The sequence below is a fragment of the Podarcis liolepis genome (genome assembly GCF_965112155.1).
Source record: "Podarcis liolepis genome assembly, chromosome: 1".
NCBI lineage: Eukaryota > Metazoa > Chordata > Lepidosauria > Squamata > Lacertidae > Podarcis > Podarcis liolepis.
In genome coordinates this window covers 86397613-86414444 of record NC_139554.1, presented here as the reverse complement: position 1 = coordinate 86414444, position 16832 = coordinate 86397613, and the positions used below count along the sequence as shown (strand labels likewise).

Here is a 16832-nt window from a genome sequence, read left to right as displayed (position 1 = left end):
TCTGGTAATTTAATGTATTTCTCTGAACTTGTGGTTCCGTGGAACAGAAACCCCTCTTTCTAGCACACACTTTGTGTGCACTCTGGTCTTTCCACATTGCTGCCACTGAAAGCTGAGGTAGGAGGAGTCTTCATTCACTTTTGACTCATTTCATTATAGAAAGGCAGCCTGCTAGTTCAGGAATCCTCTGGATTCAACCATTTTACTAACTTTGATGTGGTCTTGCTAGCATCTTGCAATCTTAACCATGTCTGCTTAGAAATAAGCCTCTGGTTCGATCATTTTGCTTGCATCTCTCAGAGCCCACACCATCATCTGGAAACTGAGGGATTGGTGTATGAACTAGATAAGGTCGCACTGGCCCTCCAACGTCATTTTGTAACTATCTAAGTTCATCTCAGTTCTGGACTGCTAGATAAAGGCCAACATTTTCCCATGAGAATCGCTGTTTACATATCTAGGAAGAAAATCTGTGGCTTACATTCCCAGAAACAAATATTGCTGCATGATATTCATATACTGGGAAACAAAACCAAGCAGTTTATTTTAAGACAGACTCAGGCATTACATATTCCAGAGGAGCCTAACATGTAGTCCTGCAGATGTTGAACTACAACTCCCATCTTTCTTGACTACTGGCTGGAGCTGATAGGAGTTGGGTGGGAGCCCAACAATTTAACTGGGAACCCAATAACTCCCAACTGGAGGCCATCATATTGGAAAGACTGATATACTCAGTATCATCAGTAAAAAGTAACAGAACTGGATGTCCCATTCTTCATTAGGCACAAAATATACTTCTATGTAAGTATTTCTTCCATACAGTAATAGGCATACTCTCAGTGGTGGACCCCTGGTGACAGAAAGATGCTCAGAGAAGGAGTGGCTAACCTGTGGCTCTACAGAAGCTGTTGTGCTCAAGCTGCCATCAGCACCAGGCAGGAACGATGAGAACTGTAGTACAGGCAAGTCCCTATTTGCACTGGAGTTGTGTTCTGGGTCAATGCACACATCAGTGGTAACATGAAAGTCCATTCCACCCCCTTCTGGTGCCAAAAGCAACAGACGTGTCAGTCGCACATCAATTGGACACACACAAAATGGTCACCGCCTCTATGACATCTGGAGGGTCACATGCTCTAGATCTGTTACATCTTCCTGGTATTTTAATCTTGCTGTTGCACATGTGGTCTTTTCCCATGTCTCTTCTGCCATGAGAGCAACACATTCTCATCCACAACAAGAGACCCATTAAGGCTTATTAAGGATAACCAGAGAACCGGGAACATGTTGGTTCAGTTTACAAAATAGATCTATTCTGAGCCGAGCTGTCTTGCTCAAGAAAAAGTGGTGAAAAGGGGTTATCACTTCAGAGGTCTTGAAAACACATTTTGGGGCGTGAGGAATTCAAATCTGCTATTATTATTTTTTATTGGACAACATTTAGCTTGGTAAATCTACATTTGATTAAAAAGCACATAAACTGCTCTCAGAAAAGCAAAGAATTTTAATTTTACCTTTTGAAAATGTCAGGTAATGCTAAATAATAACAACAACAATAATATTTATATAAAACTTACAAGTACTTGGCAATCATTTCTAATGATTTCTATGCAATTTTACACATTTTACGTATTAAGCAAAACTAAATTATATTAATTTAACCAAAATATCTTTGGAATTCCCAAGTTACGTTGCAACTTTTTAGCAAATTCCTCACTTTTGGAATTTGAAAGTTGAAAAATTCAACAATCCCTACTACTGGAGGGGGGTGGGGAGGACAGAGAACATCTTCCTTCCTCAGATCACCTTAGAAACCAAGTAGGGTGCCAGCAGAGGGAAGCCCACCCCCCTCTGCCATGCACTGGACCAGCTGCATTGGGAACAGGGGCCTCTTTTCTGACAGCCCCAGCTGGCTAATAAACATTTCTGCAACTTTTGTGGGCTTGTTGACAAGGCTGATTTAAGTCAAGAATATCGAGAGCTCATGGTCTGCATTCCTCAGACCAGGAGGTGCAGAACGGTAGTCACTGCGTGGATGAGTTCGTTGCTGAAGCCAGCTTGAAATTTTAAGAAAACGTACAGAGCAATGGTGTGGCCCTTCATGTTTAGTCCTAGTGCAGGACGTTGCTCCATGGAAACATAGACATTACACAAAAGCAAATGATGCTAGCCCGACTGCTGGTGGAACAAAAGTTTCTGAGGATTTGGTAAACAAAATGAACCTTGCTTTGTGAACAAGCAAATTTCAAAATTTGCCAGACAAACCAATCATGACTAAAGGCATTGCTATACACACAAAACATATTTGCATGGAAAGAAAAGAAGTATTGTTGGGTGGTTGCCTATGCAACAGGCTTTGCCCTCTTCACGACTGTTCTAAGAAGAAGTGCTAAAACGTGCATGCATAAAAAAATAAAAAGAACCACGGCAGGTGATGCAACCCAATTACAAAAAGTCATTTTCTATACTTTTTTCAATAGTTGACTGTTGAATTCCCATCACCACCTGTACACACATACACAGGGCAGATCCACACTACACATTTTAAAGCATATTAATGGACACCTGAAGTATACAACTTTCCCCAAACAATCCTGGTAATTAGAGTTTCCTCCTCACAGAGCTACCATATCCAGCACCCTTAACAAACGACAGTTCCCATGGAGATCACATGCTTTGAAATCCAACCATGCCACCATTCTGCTCACAGATTAGCTTTTAATTCGGTGAAGACATCCACTGAAGTAAAGGAGAATCCATTTCCCTCCTCTTCCCCCGCAAACCATTTTGGAGGGTCCCCACCACCACCACTGTAACAGGGGGGGCCTTTGGGACTGCAGTGAGAAACAACCAAAAACGACATCTCCTTTTCTTAACTTATCAGGTGTGCCTGATGGATCAAAAGCAGTTTCACAAGTGCAAAGGCGCAAGAGGATTTCACACCTATTTCTCAGTCCACTTCTAAACACAAGGGACACCTCCACAGCACGCAAGTTAGAAACCAATTGCCTCCTACTGGTGGGACAGGCTAATCCATCTGTCCCAGGATATCCTAAATACATACTTGACATTTTGTTTTAAATACTAGCATGTCTTTCCAGCTCCAGTCGCACTTTATTTAGTCAGTAGCTACAGAGACAATTCAGAGCTGGATCAATCAACAGTCTGCTGCAGTATAAGATAGCTTTCTATATTCACCTTCTACACAGGACCCTCCAGCAGGTCCTCTGAACAAGACTTTTATGGAGACAATACACACACAAAATGAGCAGCAACTCTGGGAAGCGGAGAACATGCTAGTGACAATCTTCCAAAGGCTCATGATTGGCGAAGACTGACTTCAAAGAAGCCCCTTGAGCTGTTAGTGGCTGTGGGGCAGGTAGTGTTAGCATAGGAAGCGAAAACTGCACCCCATGAACTTCCTCCTACTACCATTTCTCATAAGAGACACCGCATCCCCTCTCACAAACATTTTCTGTTCCCGCCTCCCTCAGCGCAGGGCAGCACTTTCAACGACCAGCTGGCAAAAACGCAGCGTGCGATTGAGCATTCTTCTCCCCCCCCCTCTTCTGACACTGTGCTAGCCCTGGGAGAGAGGGAGCCCCCAATTCCTACCAAGGTCACCACAGCGTACGATACCTCAAAGAGTAAGATGTCTAGAACAGTTGTGCTCTATTTGAACGCATCTGGCTGATACTGGGGTCAGATCTGTTATGCAGTAGAGGTTACAGAGTAAGCCAAGGAACCACTGAGCACTTCCCAGCAGAACCCCCAACTCAGCTCTCTTTGCTGAGACCAGGGGACTGGCTGGTGGAGGAACAAGGGATGCTTCCATGTGTTCATTCATCCCCTCTTTCCAGTTTTTCAGGAACATAAGCACACATTTTTATTTTTATTTAATGACCACTGGTTTGGGAGTAGACAACAGTCAACCGACTCACTGTTTGACCATGGACAAATAGGTCCCCAAACGAAGTCCTTGCGAAAATGATAGCCTTTCTTATTTCATTTGTTCTTTTTTATTGCATCACGATGTCATCTGATATAGAAGCGGCCAGAGGGATCGTTCAAACAAATTGGGTATTTGTTGCTGGAGAGATCCACTGCCCAACTCCCAGGCTGTTCTATTCAACCAGATGATGTATCCAAGACAATGTGTGAGCGTCAGAACTCTGGCTAAACCCGATCCCTCCCTGCCAAGCCACACAATTTGCTCACCCAAACCAAGGGCAAAGGTTTCAAACAGGGGAGGTGGGAGGACATACTTCCTTGTCATTTCAGAGGTTGCGAAGCCATCCACCTGTCCCAGCTTATGCAGAAGCGGATGGAAGCCAATGCCTTTGATTACCAGGGTTTTTGCACACTCCTTTGCAAGTTATACAAGGGGGAGCCATACCAGAAAAAATGCAGAAAAAGGCATGGCACACCTCTGCCACCACAGTCATGCAGATGATCTATCCCCCAGACCAGACACAGTGTGTTTGCACACCTTTGTAGCTCTTCAGAGTACTAGGCAGGGGGAATAATTAAAAGCTTCTCATCCAAAACTCCAAAAAATTAGCCCTCGGACAGTCGGGGAATAGGGTGGCAAAGCTTTCCCTTCCCAAAAACATTAGATGCCCTCTTAGGCGGGATGATAACCACCCTGCCCACCCCACCACAGTCCCACTGGTGTGGCCACTTGCATCCACACAGGGCTGTTTCTTCACAGTGCCAATCACTGCTCGAGAGGAGCCCTGTTAGCGGTCAGGGCGCTGCACACAGAAGACCTTGGCCTGGTGGTCTCCAGAAGTGGTAACCACAATGGAAGCGTCTCTGCAAGAAAGAGGCGACAAGAAGAGAAAAAGGTTTACCCCCAACGATTACTAATCAATGTCAGTGCAAGTTTCGACGGCCCAAGCCTACCCTGGTTTTACTCAGGAGCAAGTCCTGTTCACCTCAGCGAGGCTTAACCCCCAGCAAGCAAACAAAAACCAACCAGAATCACTATTTCACTTGCCTTCACAACTCCCGGGTGGGGCAGATATCAGCAAGTCCCATTTTACATATAACAAAGGAAGGCAGGGAAAGCCAAAGTGCCCAAGGTTACCTAGGGATGAACCCTTTTTCCAAGCCCATTCTTCTCTGTGCCAAACCACATATTTCCATTTTAGTGTACATGCACAGCTCTCTGCAAGAACCACAGGTGGAGCCCTCCCTCCAAATGAAAAGGACAACTCTGAAGGGAGCTGGGACGAAAAGAGCCTTAAGAAGACAGGATATATTTCCTTCCCCAGGAACCTTACTCACACCCACACAAAAACAAGCCATAGCTTAATGTATACTGTTCCGTATAGCCTTGACTTCCAATGCTTGCTTTCTGTGCTTCCCTCTGTACCCCTCCACCCAGCACCTCCCCAAAGGGTTCTTGCTCCAGGAACTCACTTGTTCAAAGCAAAGTCCAGGATTTCTGCTGAGTGGCCCCGATACTCGCTGATCAGCTTGCCTGAGCGAGCATCCCAGAGGCACACGGCCCCACCCAGGGTGCAGGTGTAGACCACAGGGGAACTCTCTTCCCACAGGAGCTGTACAATCCCCGACTGAAAATACAGAAGGAAAGGGGCCTATTAGTCACCAGCATTCCCACCCGCTTAGCATTTTTAACCAGGCCTTTTGTTGATTTGACTGACATCCTATGCCCTTTTAAAATGTGGGGTTTTCTTTGGGGGGGGGGTGTTATTGGGTTGTAGTTTTTATTTCGATTATGTATTTGGTGGTTTTGTATTTTGATTTTGTTCTGTGAACCACCCTGAGACCTCCAGGTATAGGTCTATTAAGAAGAAGAAGAAGAAGAAGAAAGGTCCCTCGCCCACCTAAGGTCTTCCCACCCTGAAATGTTGAATGAAACAAACTCTACTGACTACCTAAATCAGAGGTGGTTGGACGCCAAGCCTGGACTACAAACTCAACGCATGTGGCAATCAACCAGTCTCAGCAGAGTAAGCTTCCCAGGAAAGAAGACCGCTCACCCAGGAGAAGAGAATGAATTAAAGGAGAGCTTAGAAAATATGAACCTTCCCTCCATTATGTGTTCGCCCATAAGAGGGTTTTTGGGTGCTGTTTGCATGTAGGGGATTTAGCTCAGGAAAATTTCCTGCTGCAGCAAAGAAAGGGAGCCTGTGGCCCTCAAGATGTTGTTGGACTCCAACACCCATCATCCCCGACCACTGGTGATGTTGCCTGGGGATGATGGGAGTTGCGGTCCCAACAACATGTGCAGGGCCACTAGGGACCTGTCTGAAGCTCCTGTCAGCAGCAGGGCTGCAAGGCAGAGGCCAGGACCCAGGACTTCTGTGAACAGCTGCACTTGGCTATTGCTGCATTCCTCCTGGATTGAACTGCTTCCTCCTGCCAACAGCAGCTCTTCCCAAAACCCCCAGCAATTCCCAGAAGGGTCTTCTTCACTACCTCATGCTGGCAGTTGTGTCTCAGGGTCTGTGTGGCGATGTCATAAATGGCCAAAGTCCCGTCCAAGTAGCCAACAGCAGCCAGCGGCATCCTGCATGACAACAAAGCCAGAGAAAGAGGAGCTTTTTTAAAAAAATGGGAGGCTTCTGGGTGCAACTTTTTGTGGGAATGCACTTTAATAAATAAATAAGCCCATCCAACAAAAAACAGTGTGTGATCTCCTCCCAGTGGAATCCAAGCCTCCTTGCAGGAAGGGCAGTCATTCAGGAGTCACCAGGCTGGCTCTTGTTCCTTCAGAAAAGGAGAAATGCAGGAGCTGCCTGTGAAGGCAGAGTCTTCTCAGAATTTGGGGATAGCTTTCCCCTGAAATGGGTTCCATGCAATAGCGCATGACTTTGGCAGAAATGCTCACAAATATTCTCAAGAATTGTGTGTATCCTGTAATTGTAGTGCATGAGGGTAGAAACTGATCCTGAGCAGCCTCCCTCTGAACCCCGTTTAATTTTTAAAAACAAATCTCCGTTATTTTTTTCAGTCCTTCTGGCAGAGGATAGTCTTGAAAGCATGTGGGCAATGCCTGGTGAAATCTCAGAAGCCAGTAGGCTTGCAAAGACTCAACCATCCCAACTACCCTGGGCAGGCCTTTGCCCTCTTGGGAAGATGCTTGCATCTGAAGTTTGTTTTCGAAATAGTCTGCCTCTTTCCCAACGTAATTTTACTTGACACAGTATAGCGGTTTCGTGCTATTGCTGTTTAATTGTTGTAAGCAGTCCCAAAGGATGCGTATGTATTCAAAGGGTGGGTGAAGAAAATGTCATGTAAAATAAACAATTAAGATTTCATGATGCAGTGGTCTCTAGCCCATATTGATCTTATGCTAGATCAGACTTTGCCAACCTGGTGCCCTCCAGGTACTTTGAACTGCAACTCCCATAAGCCTCAACAAGCACTATCATAGTGGTTGGACTGATTATAATAGTCCATAACATCTGTAGGGCACTGAGTTAGCAAAGGCTGCTCTACATTATGTTGCAGGCAGTTGTCCCCTTCCATTCTGTTCATGCAAACCAGGGATGGGGAACTTGTGGTCCTCAAGACATTGTTGGACTACAACACTTATCACTCCTGACCACTGGCTGGGACTTGTGGGAACAAAAATCCAGCAGGGTTGCAAGTTCCTCATTCCTGATGGAAACGTTTCACTTATTTCAACAATCAGTTCCGGGCAGTTCCCACAACCCAGAAGGAAACACTCACACATTGCAGAAGCCCAGAGATTCAACTGAGTTGGATTCAGCCTCCTCAGCAGAAGACTTGGGGACAATGGCCTCCTCCTTGAAAACAGACACAACCTGCAGGAAAGAAACAGCCAATGATAAGATAATGAAGGGATGCCAACTCCCAAGGGACTGCAATCTACTTTCAGAATTAAAATCTGACAGTGATCTACCCCCCCCTTCTTAGGGGTTGAGGTAAAAGTTGTTGACCTTTTTTAAGAGGTGGGAAATACCCCATTTTATACCCATTTTGTTGGGGTTCCATTTGGGGGGGACTTTTAAGGGGAAGCAAAACAAAACAGCACTGTGAACGCATTTCGCCTCACAGCAAAAACTCCGTCTTTTGTTACAGACATCAGGAAAAAAAATCCAAGCAGGGGAGAGGGGGTGAGGCCAGGTGCTCTTAGGCAAAGGCAAATGAGCCCACAATTGACAATGATCGACTGCAACCTCCCGGGGATCGACCAATCAATCCCGATCGACCTGTTGGACATCCCTGATATACACTACTCATGGGCAAGATCCAACAAAATCTAAAGAGTCTACAAACTTAGCTCAGAACACCACAGGAGACACCTGGAAAACTAGCCATCACCACAGCATCCTCACTGGCCAACCAGAATAATAAATAATAAGAATTGTTGTTGCTGCTGCTGTTTTTGTGTGGTGGTGGTGGTGGTGGTGGTTGTTCCAATGTCCCCAACATCACACAATGTTCCTGAAATGGAGGAAGAACCCAACACCTCTGCTTAGAGCTGGTGAGGGAAAAGTGAAAATGCCCCGCCAACCTTCAGAGGCGAAGAAGAGAGGGTAAAGGCATTCTGAGCTTGGGATGCCTGTTAGGTGTGGAGGCAAGGTGATGTGTATCCACCTCTTTCTTCCTGCTCCAAGCTGGAGATGCAGAGCAGATAGAGAGTGGCAACAAATCCTGGACCTCACTCCCTTCAATTTTAGCTTGGCTTCAGAGGAAGTCACAGGCCCATCTCGCTCACCAGAGCCTGGCTCCCCTCTCCGTGTGGTGGCAGCGGTGGCAGAGTGACACTGCAAAACCCTGACCATCCCCTACAAGAGCTACAACTGCCCCACAGATGTATGCACAGATAACACAAGACATGAAAGAGAGCCAGATGCACAAGGCATGGTAGAAGAAAGCTCCCTGTTTGCAGGGGTTACTGCGTACAGTAGTTTAACTCTCTGATACTAGAAAAGTTAAGAGGCTGGATTTGATTTAAATCAAATCAATTTAAATCACGATTTAAATCACTAGTCAGTAAGACTTGGTTTAAATCTTCTTCTTTTTACAGAAAGGCATTCCTGCTGGTATAATCTTAACATTTACAATGAGATGAAGGTTTCATTTTTGGGATAATAAATTTTCAGAGTAGTTTTTACAGTTATATCAAAAATTACTGATTTGGTTATACTATCAGAAATACATAGACCAGGCTCATCCCTGACCACTGGTCCTGTTAGCTAGGGATGATGGGAATTGTAGTCCCAAACATCTGGAGGGCCGGAGTTTGCCTATGCCTGACATAGACAGATAATTATGAAATTATTGTGAGGTTTAATAAGTTAACTGTTTATATATGGACAACTTTTCTGCTGTACTTTATTGGAAGGGAAAAAATGATCATTTCCTTAACAACAATTTAAACAATTGATTTAACTAAACAATAACATTATAGTATATGTATCCATGTTTGTTAACTGATGTGGTTAAACTTAAAAAAAACAACTTTGAGTTTCAACACACATGAAAAACTTAAAACAAATACTTATTTGCTGATGGCCTTTGGACTATAATGTAACTTAAATAGAAAACTATCTTTAGAAAGATGTTTTCCTCCAAAAGCATTTTATTTTTAAAATCCAATTTAAATTTTAAAAATTGATTAAAATCAAAAACATCCAATTTAAATTTTTAAAAATCATTGATTTTTATCCACCCTGGTGTAAAATCTGGACTAGGAGCAGGGAGACCCAGGTCACTTTCCACCCAACCTACTTTGCAGGGTTGTTGTGACGGTGAAAGAAGGAAGAGGACAGAACTCCTGAGCTCCTTGGAAGAAGGGTGGAATAAAAATGCAACTTCTATCCAAATGGGCAATACAAGATTGTGCTGCAACAAACACAGTTTCCCACTCTCACACCCTGTGGGCTAAGGAAGTTCCCATGTATATTCATTCCAGCATGGAGGGGAAGAAGGCACCCACCTTGCCTGTTGCAGAGCTCACTAGCTTGGCATGGCAGTCAACAGAGCCTGTCAGGACTAGGCTGCCATCCTTATTGCTGGCCACGCATGTCAATGGGCCCTGGTGCCCGTCCTGACCTAGAAATGGTGAGAGCAAAGATCACACATCAAAGGGTGCCTAGGTGTGTGCTAAGACCTTCCACCTCCTTCATTGCCCTAAATAGTTGCTTGTGTCTTGGCTCACCATTTTTATTTTTTGATTTGCCAATTCTGAAGCACATTACAGCCACAAGAGAAAATAACAAAAAGACTATGACTTCACATAAGAACATGAAAACCATTAGAGAGGCTTGTGGCCTTTGCCTTGACTCATAATAACACCCTGTTATCTGCGAGCAGAAGTGGCTCAGTGGCCCTTGGGTGATGCAATTTCACAAGGTTGACCAACACACCTCTCTCCTCTGCCCCAACCCAGTGACTGATGAAGGGCTGCTGATACTTTTCAAAGCAATCCATCTCAGTCTTTGTTGTAGTTTAACTGATTCTCATAGAAAGGCAAGTAGATTCCTGCTGGATCAGACCAAAGGCCTCCAACATCCAGTTTCCACAGTGACCAACCAGATGCCTCTGGGAAGCCCACAAGGAGGCAGGAAAAAGCAGGCATAATCACAGGAACCCCCCCCAAAAAATGACCTTTGTCCTGGTTAAGCTCACAAGGACAACACAACGGCCTCTCCCAATACTATTCCCCAGTAACTGGTGTTCAGAGGCATACTGCATCCAATGCATGCGGCAATCGTGACTAAGAGCTATAGCCCTATCCTCCATGTATTCGTCTTATTCCCGTTCAAAGGCAACTAAGTCGGCGACCATCATTACATCCCCCAAGCAGAGGATGCCAATATGTCAAGGTACAATGAGAGGAAATCCGGCAGAGGCTGCACAATGAAAGCAGGGTTTTATTGCTTTTGTTTAGGCCTTGGGATTCCATGTTTCTTGAAAGCCATCCATATTCCTCCCCCTCCTCAGGTTCTTTCCTGCCTTTACAGTTCCCGTGCAAAGCTAGTACTCTGAAAGAGGTTTCTGAGCAACACCTCCCCTTGCTCCAGCTTCCTGACAGCAAATAAATGGAAACAGGCAACCAAACAGAACCTTTGGTACCTTTGAGGACGTGCAGCGAGCTGCCCTGCTTCAGATCCCAGATGCGCACGGTCCCATCTTCGTAACCGACCACAGCTCTCCTCCCTGCATTAAGTGTCTTTGTGTTAGTCACTCTGTCATATTCAGGGAGATCCCAAGGAAGCCCAAGAGTCAACCCCAACTGTAACACGATCCCTTGCTATTACAGCCTTCCCCTTCAAATGTTTTAGACTACAGCTTCTTTCCTTGCTGGCCATAGGCCATGCTGGTCAAGGTTCAAAATTTATGGAGGTCACTAGGAAGGCTGCCTCTGTGCATAAAGGAACAGAGGATGTGCTTGGAAGAGGCAAATTTCACAGCAGCTACAGTCACACATGACACTAAGCTATGGTTTGTTTTAACCATTCCACCCCCACTCTCAAAAAAAAACCCCAGGAGTTGCCTTATAATCCAGCAAACAAGCCATAGCTTGTTCCTCCAAAGCTTGGCTTGTTTTCCACCTAGCCTTGCCTTCTGCCTCTGTAACTTGGCCAGTATCTGGGATGGAGTGGCCGAAAAACTGATTAAGCAATGCTGCTGGGTTCAGGCGTAACACAAAATCATAGTTAAAACGGCCAGGAGTCATAAGTTGCCAAAACACAAACCATGGTTGCTCTGTTGGCTGGGTTCAAAGATTCAACCAACCAATAAGCCAGTGTGGTGCAGGGATTAGAGTGTTGGACTAGGACCCAAGAGACCAGAGTTTACATCCCCTACTGAGCCATAAAGCTCACTGGGTGACACTGGGCCAGTCACTGTCTCTTAGCCTAACCTACCTCACAGGGTTGTGTGGATTAAATGAAGAAGGGGAGAACTGTGTAGACCACCTTGAGCTCCTTGGAGGAAAGGTGGGGTATAAATATAACAAACAAACAAACCATGCTTTAGCATCATGGGTGAACCAAGCCGACATCTTCTGCCATTGGACAGTGCCACGCCTATAACAATTCTACAAGCTCATCCCCACATCACAAGCCCTGCTCCTCACCATCAGGAAGGACATGACCACACGTAGCTGGACAGGATGGGCCTTGGAAGGTCTTGCACTCTCCACTAGGTATCTTCCACATCCAGGAGTTGCCATCAGCAGTGCCAGCCAGAAGGACATGGGACTGAGGGTGCCACTCCATCCACTGGGGTCAAGAAGAGAAAGAGAAAGCTAAGCTAAACTAGGAGAAAGCTGGGAACTAAGCAATACCAGAAAGGAGCCTGCTGCTTTGCACATGACCAACAAATTCTTTCTCACTGTGCAAAAGTTATCCAACAGCCAACTTTTAAATATGTACCCCAAACGTTTAATGTATAGCATTTATATAACACTTGAGATGGTGAAAATAGCTTCCCATATGCTCTTCTCAGTATTCCGTGCAACCACACTTTAAGAGAGGTCCCCATACAATGCCAACAGGAGAGATGGAGAAGGGGCCAAGGCTGAGATGGGAGCTTGCCTAACATTACCTAGCAAATCTGCAGCCGAGGCGAGATTTCAGCTGGAGACTTCCAGCCTCCTAGCTCCCACTCTTTAGCCGCCACAGCACACCATCTCACCAGTACGCCTTGCTTACGACTGCAACCTAACATATAGGTTGTACAATTGGCACGCTATGACGTTGCCATGTGGTTTTGTGAGCCTTTGTATGACTACGGCAGAGTGGCAAAGAACACGGAATGAGTGAAACTGACAGCCTTGTTGTAGCAATCGTAACACTGTAGCTTGCACAGAAAGCATCAGTTTGTTCCATATTACATTTTTGCACCCAACAAAATTAGAAACTGTTCCAAATGGACTATTCCAAATGTCAGGCCTATAAAGCAATGCATTTCTGTCAGAGGAAATAATTTATCTGAATCATCTCACAGTTTTCTCCCTAGAATCAAGACAGTGGCCATGCTTTCCCCTGGGAAATCTTCTCATGGTGAAACTTTAGGCCCCATTTCTCACCTCCAAGTCGCCCGCTTCGAAAGACCAGATCTCCTCTTTGGCATCCACCCGCCAAACTTTTATCAGTCCACTCATGTCCCCCGTGGCCACGAATGTGGAATCATGGCTGAAACCAGCACAAGTGACGGAATCTTTGTGTCCTGGGAATAATGAAAAGAACAAGAACATGCATATTCTGAAATCAATCCCATTAAGTTCAATGGAGAGTCCTCCAAGATAAGCAAGATAGCATACCAGGAAGTGTCTGATATCTCTCCTTTGCCATGAACGCACTTCGTGGCCTTGCAGGAAAGCCACCATCTTTCTCTACATCGTTCTCTCACAGCCTCAACCCACTCCCTGCAACGTCAGGGTGATAATACTAATCTACCTTACAGGTCTGTTGTTGTGAAAGATAATGCAGAGAGAGTGCTCTGGACACTGTAAAGCACCATATACTTTGTGTTTGCAACAGTGGAAGTATTAGTGTCCTGCTGTTCCTCCAGGGAGCTCAATAATATCACCCACATCCTGCCTCAACACAATGAACAGTCCTGAAAATCATTATGGTGCAGGCAGGCTATATATATCTCTTTCAGGCCCCAGCCACCATTGCTAATGGTCAACAATGATGAGTGTTGTAGTCCAACAACATTCAAAGCCCACAGGTGCCCCAGCCCTGTTGGAATTATTATTTCTTCAGTAGAGCCGGGCCATTATAGAGTATACCCTTAATGTGGAGTTATCCACATATGGCAATCTGCAGGCAGTCCTTTCAATGCCAGAAGTAAAAGGGGGAGATATTCAGTCACCTCAAAAATATAGAAGTTTTCCATTGCTACACCTTCCTATTCAAATAACCAGCTGAAGAGTTTCCTATATATAGATTTTTAGATATGGATTACTTTATCCCCAGGGCTATCCAAGATAGAGGGAAGTATTTGTTGTTAAAACTGTTTTATGCTGACCCCAGCAACACAAAGCAATTCAAATATTGGCATGAGAGTTGCAAGGTATTACTCAGAAGAGCCTCACCTGAGCATTCAAAGAGGAGCTCACCATCACTGAGGCGCCATACAAAAGCCTTGTCATCTTCACCGCCTGTCACTGCCAGCGTGTTGGTCTTGGGGTCAAGACTGACGCAGAAAACAGATGCTAGGGAGAACAAACAGAACAATGTTAGCGACAGAAGCCAGACATACCTCTCTCACACACTCACAGTCTTATTGTGGGCATCCAAACAAGAGGAACCGAAAGGATCAGAGATGCAAAACCTGCCACCCTCCATGCTGGCTGGGAGCTGGGAATCCAACAATATCTGGAGGGACACAATTTCCCCATCCTTGACTGGGGCATAACTGTGTTGCTCTCTCCCAGCAAAACATTGAGGAAAGAAGAGTGAAAGTGAAGCACACTCTCAGCTGAAACAGCACCATCTTGTAGCCACAACAGCGCAGCACTATAGAGAATGCACAGGTGCTTCCCCTCCATTCCTTGCTCAAGGGCACCTGGCCCTTTTAAGGTAAAAGAAAAACATGGAAGAGCACCATCTTAGAAAATACCAGCAGAGATGATTCTCATCACCACCCCTGGCTTTAAATTAGCAGGGCTGGGACTTAAAGTAGAAAGCAGGCTCACCGGCTAGTGTGACCTTGCATCAGCAACCCACCAATGGCATACCTTGCTAGCCACTGACAAAGAGCTAGTTAAATCCTTTATCAACCAGGTTTCTTTTGCAAATAATAATAAAGTAATCTTGCCAGGCCACAAATTAGGCACAGAATAGGTAGGCCCAAACCTGGGGCACTAGATAATGAATGAGATGCCTACTCTCATTCCTCTACCAGCTTACCCGTGTGTTTGGAGAACGTGACCTCACTGTCATCTTGGGCCTCCATGCCTTCCTCTGCCTCAACATCCTCCCAAGCAGCCTCCTCTTCATCTAAATCCACATCTTCCATTTCATCAGCCAGATCATCTGCAGAAGCAAACAAAGCAATGCTATTTGACAAAGCCAGTCAGCATGACGGTTCCCCCCACCAACCCAGCATAATAAGTAAAAGCAGGTGTGCTAAACTGCGGCATCTCTGTGTGCGCTCACCATCCTGTTTAGAGGAGAAGAATGAACCTTGTGTGGTAAACTGCCAACATCAGTCCACAGCTAAGTGCCAGTAAGTCATAGTCGCAAAGGATTCAGACAAGTTGTAGAAATCACCAACCCTAATCTCCTGAGCCCCTTCCACTCCATGTGGTCTGAAATGCTGCTGTCACTAGAACCTGAGCCCCTCAATTATATTCCTATGTCAAATTATAGATTGTAATGCATAATACCTACATGAGACATCGGTTTTGATAATTATGGACCCCATCCTCCCTCTCTCTCCTCTGTTCTGTTATTCATTGCCTCCAAACAGCTCCCCTTCTCCCATTTCCCCTGTGTCTGATACTCCATCATCTACTTTGTACCTATACCTTTTTTAAAACCAAGGCAGCAATCCTATGGCAAAACCCACCAGGATGAGCAACATAGGAAGCAGTGGGTCACCTTAGAGCCAACCCTAGCTCAGCCAAAGATAAGCCAGTGTACCTTGCTCATTCTGGCTCAGTCACGAGAGCTAAGGCCAATATAAGTCCCTCAAAAGGTGTGATGAGGCGGCAGAATTTGGACTGCACCCTAAGCCCATTCAGCTCAATCATGTGACCTAGCAACCCAGCTTAAAACACTACTTGAAATGCTTGTTTTCTCTCTACCAAGCTTAAGCAGAAAGCAGCCCCCCCCCCAATGCCCCATGATGTTTGGACCTAGTGTAACTTTACACTGGCTTAATTTACATCAGCTTACTTTATGGCAGCTTCTTACACACAGAATTGTTCCCAAAGCCAAATAGCATGCAATTGAAATAATCACATATATTTCCCATGACTCCATTTCCCCCTTTCCCTGTTGTTTCACTGTGTCCATTCTAGATTGTAAGCCTCTTGGGGTAGGGACCTGTCTTTGTAATATTCTTGAGCTAGAGCACCTCCAAGCGGCCAGCTCTAAATCCATCCTGTCTCTGGGTGTATAAATAACAAAGATGTTGGTGAACACCAGAATATCGGTAAATGTATGTGCATCTGTGACCAAAAGATTGTTCACAGTGTGTTATACTGTTTCCTGTATAATTCCCCTAGGGATGGGTTGTGAAAAAAATTCAAGGGCCAGTTTCCTCTTTTTTTTAACATTAGGGAGAAAGCGTGCTATTTACTACTTGACAGGCGTAAATATAGTATAAGACATATAAGGTTTCTAGGGTTGCTCTAGGCACCCAACGGATGAATCAATGATTTATTGCACAAAACGAGGTCCAACGTGCTAGGGGGTCATTTATGTTAAAATGTTTCGCTCAGCTAGGCTGTAGTTTAGTGATGACCAAAGTCTCCTAACAAATAAATCTGACAGACTGAATGGCGATAATGAGGATGGGGGTGATGACACCTAACCGGTCAGCCCTCTTACTACTTTTCAGGGTGGTCACGTTTTCCGTTGCAAAAGTCCCTGGAAAAGGACCTCGATCCCAAGTCCCCGTCCCAGCCGCCCAGTCCCTCGCCTCTTTACCGGGTCCAGGCGCCTCAAGGTCCACCACCTCCACGATCTCCTCCGCGGCCCCCTCCTCATCGCCGGCTGCCATCAGCAAGAGCCCCTCCGAGGCCGCCTCCAAACCTGCCCCGTCTGCGGGTTCCGCCATGCTGACGACTTCAGCCTACCAGCAACCCGCACGCGCCTACGCCGATCTCCTTCTCCTCCCTCTCTCCCTCCCGTCGAGGAGGG

The 16832-nt window shown here is 45.6% G+C and overlaps 1 protein-coding gene across 1 annotated transcript; it reads right to left on the bottom strand.

Moving 5' to 3' along the window:
* Positions 1 to 4006: 4006 nt before the first annotated feature.
* Positions 4007 to 16828, bottom strand: AAMP (angio associated migratory cell protein). The gene is made up of 11 exons (XM_083490747.1): positions 16620 to 16828; positions 14874 to 14999; positions 14057 to 14176; positions 13043 to 13182; positions 12089 to 12233; positions 11083 to 11166; positions 9944 to 10059; positions 7708 to 7802; positions 6451 to 6541; positions 5428 to 5582; positions 4007 to 4818 (listed from the first exon to the last, which is right to left on the bottom strand). Exons 1-11 carry the CDS (start codon positions 16747 to 16749, stop codon positions 4743 to 4745), a joined length of 1278 nt encoding a protein of 425 aa, XP_083346873.1. The 5' UTR covers positions 16750 to 16828; the 3' UTR covers positions 4007 to 4742.
* Between the last annotated feature and the right edge of the window lie 4 nt (positions 16829 to 16832).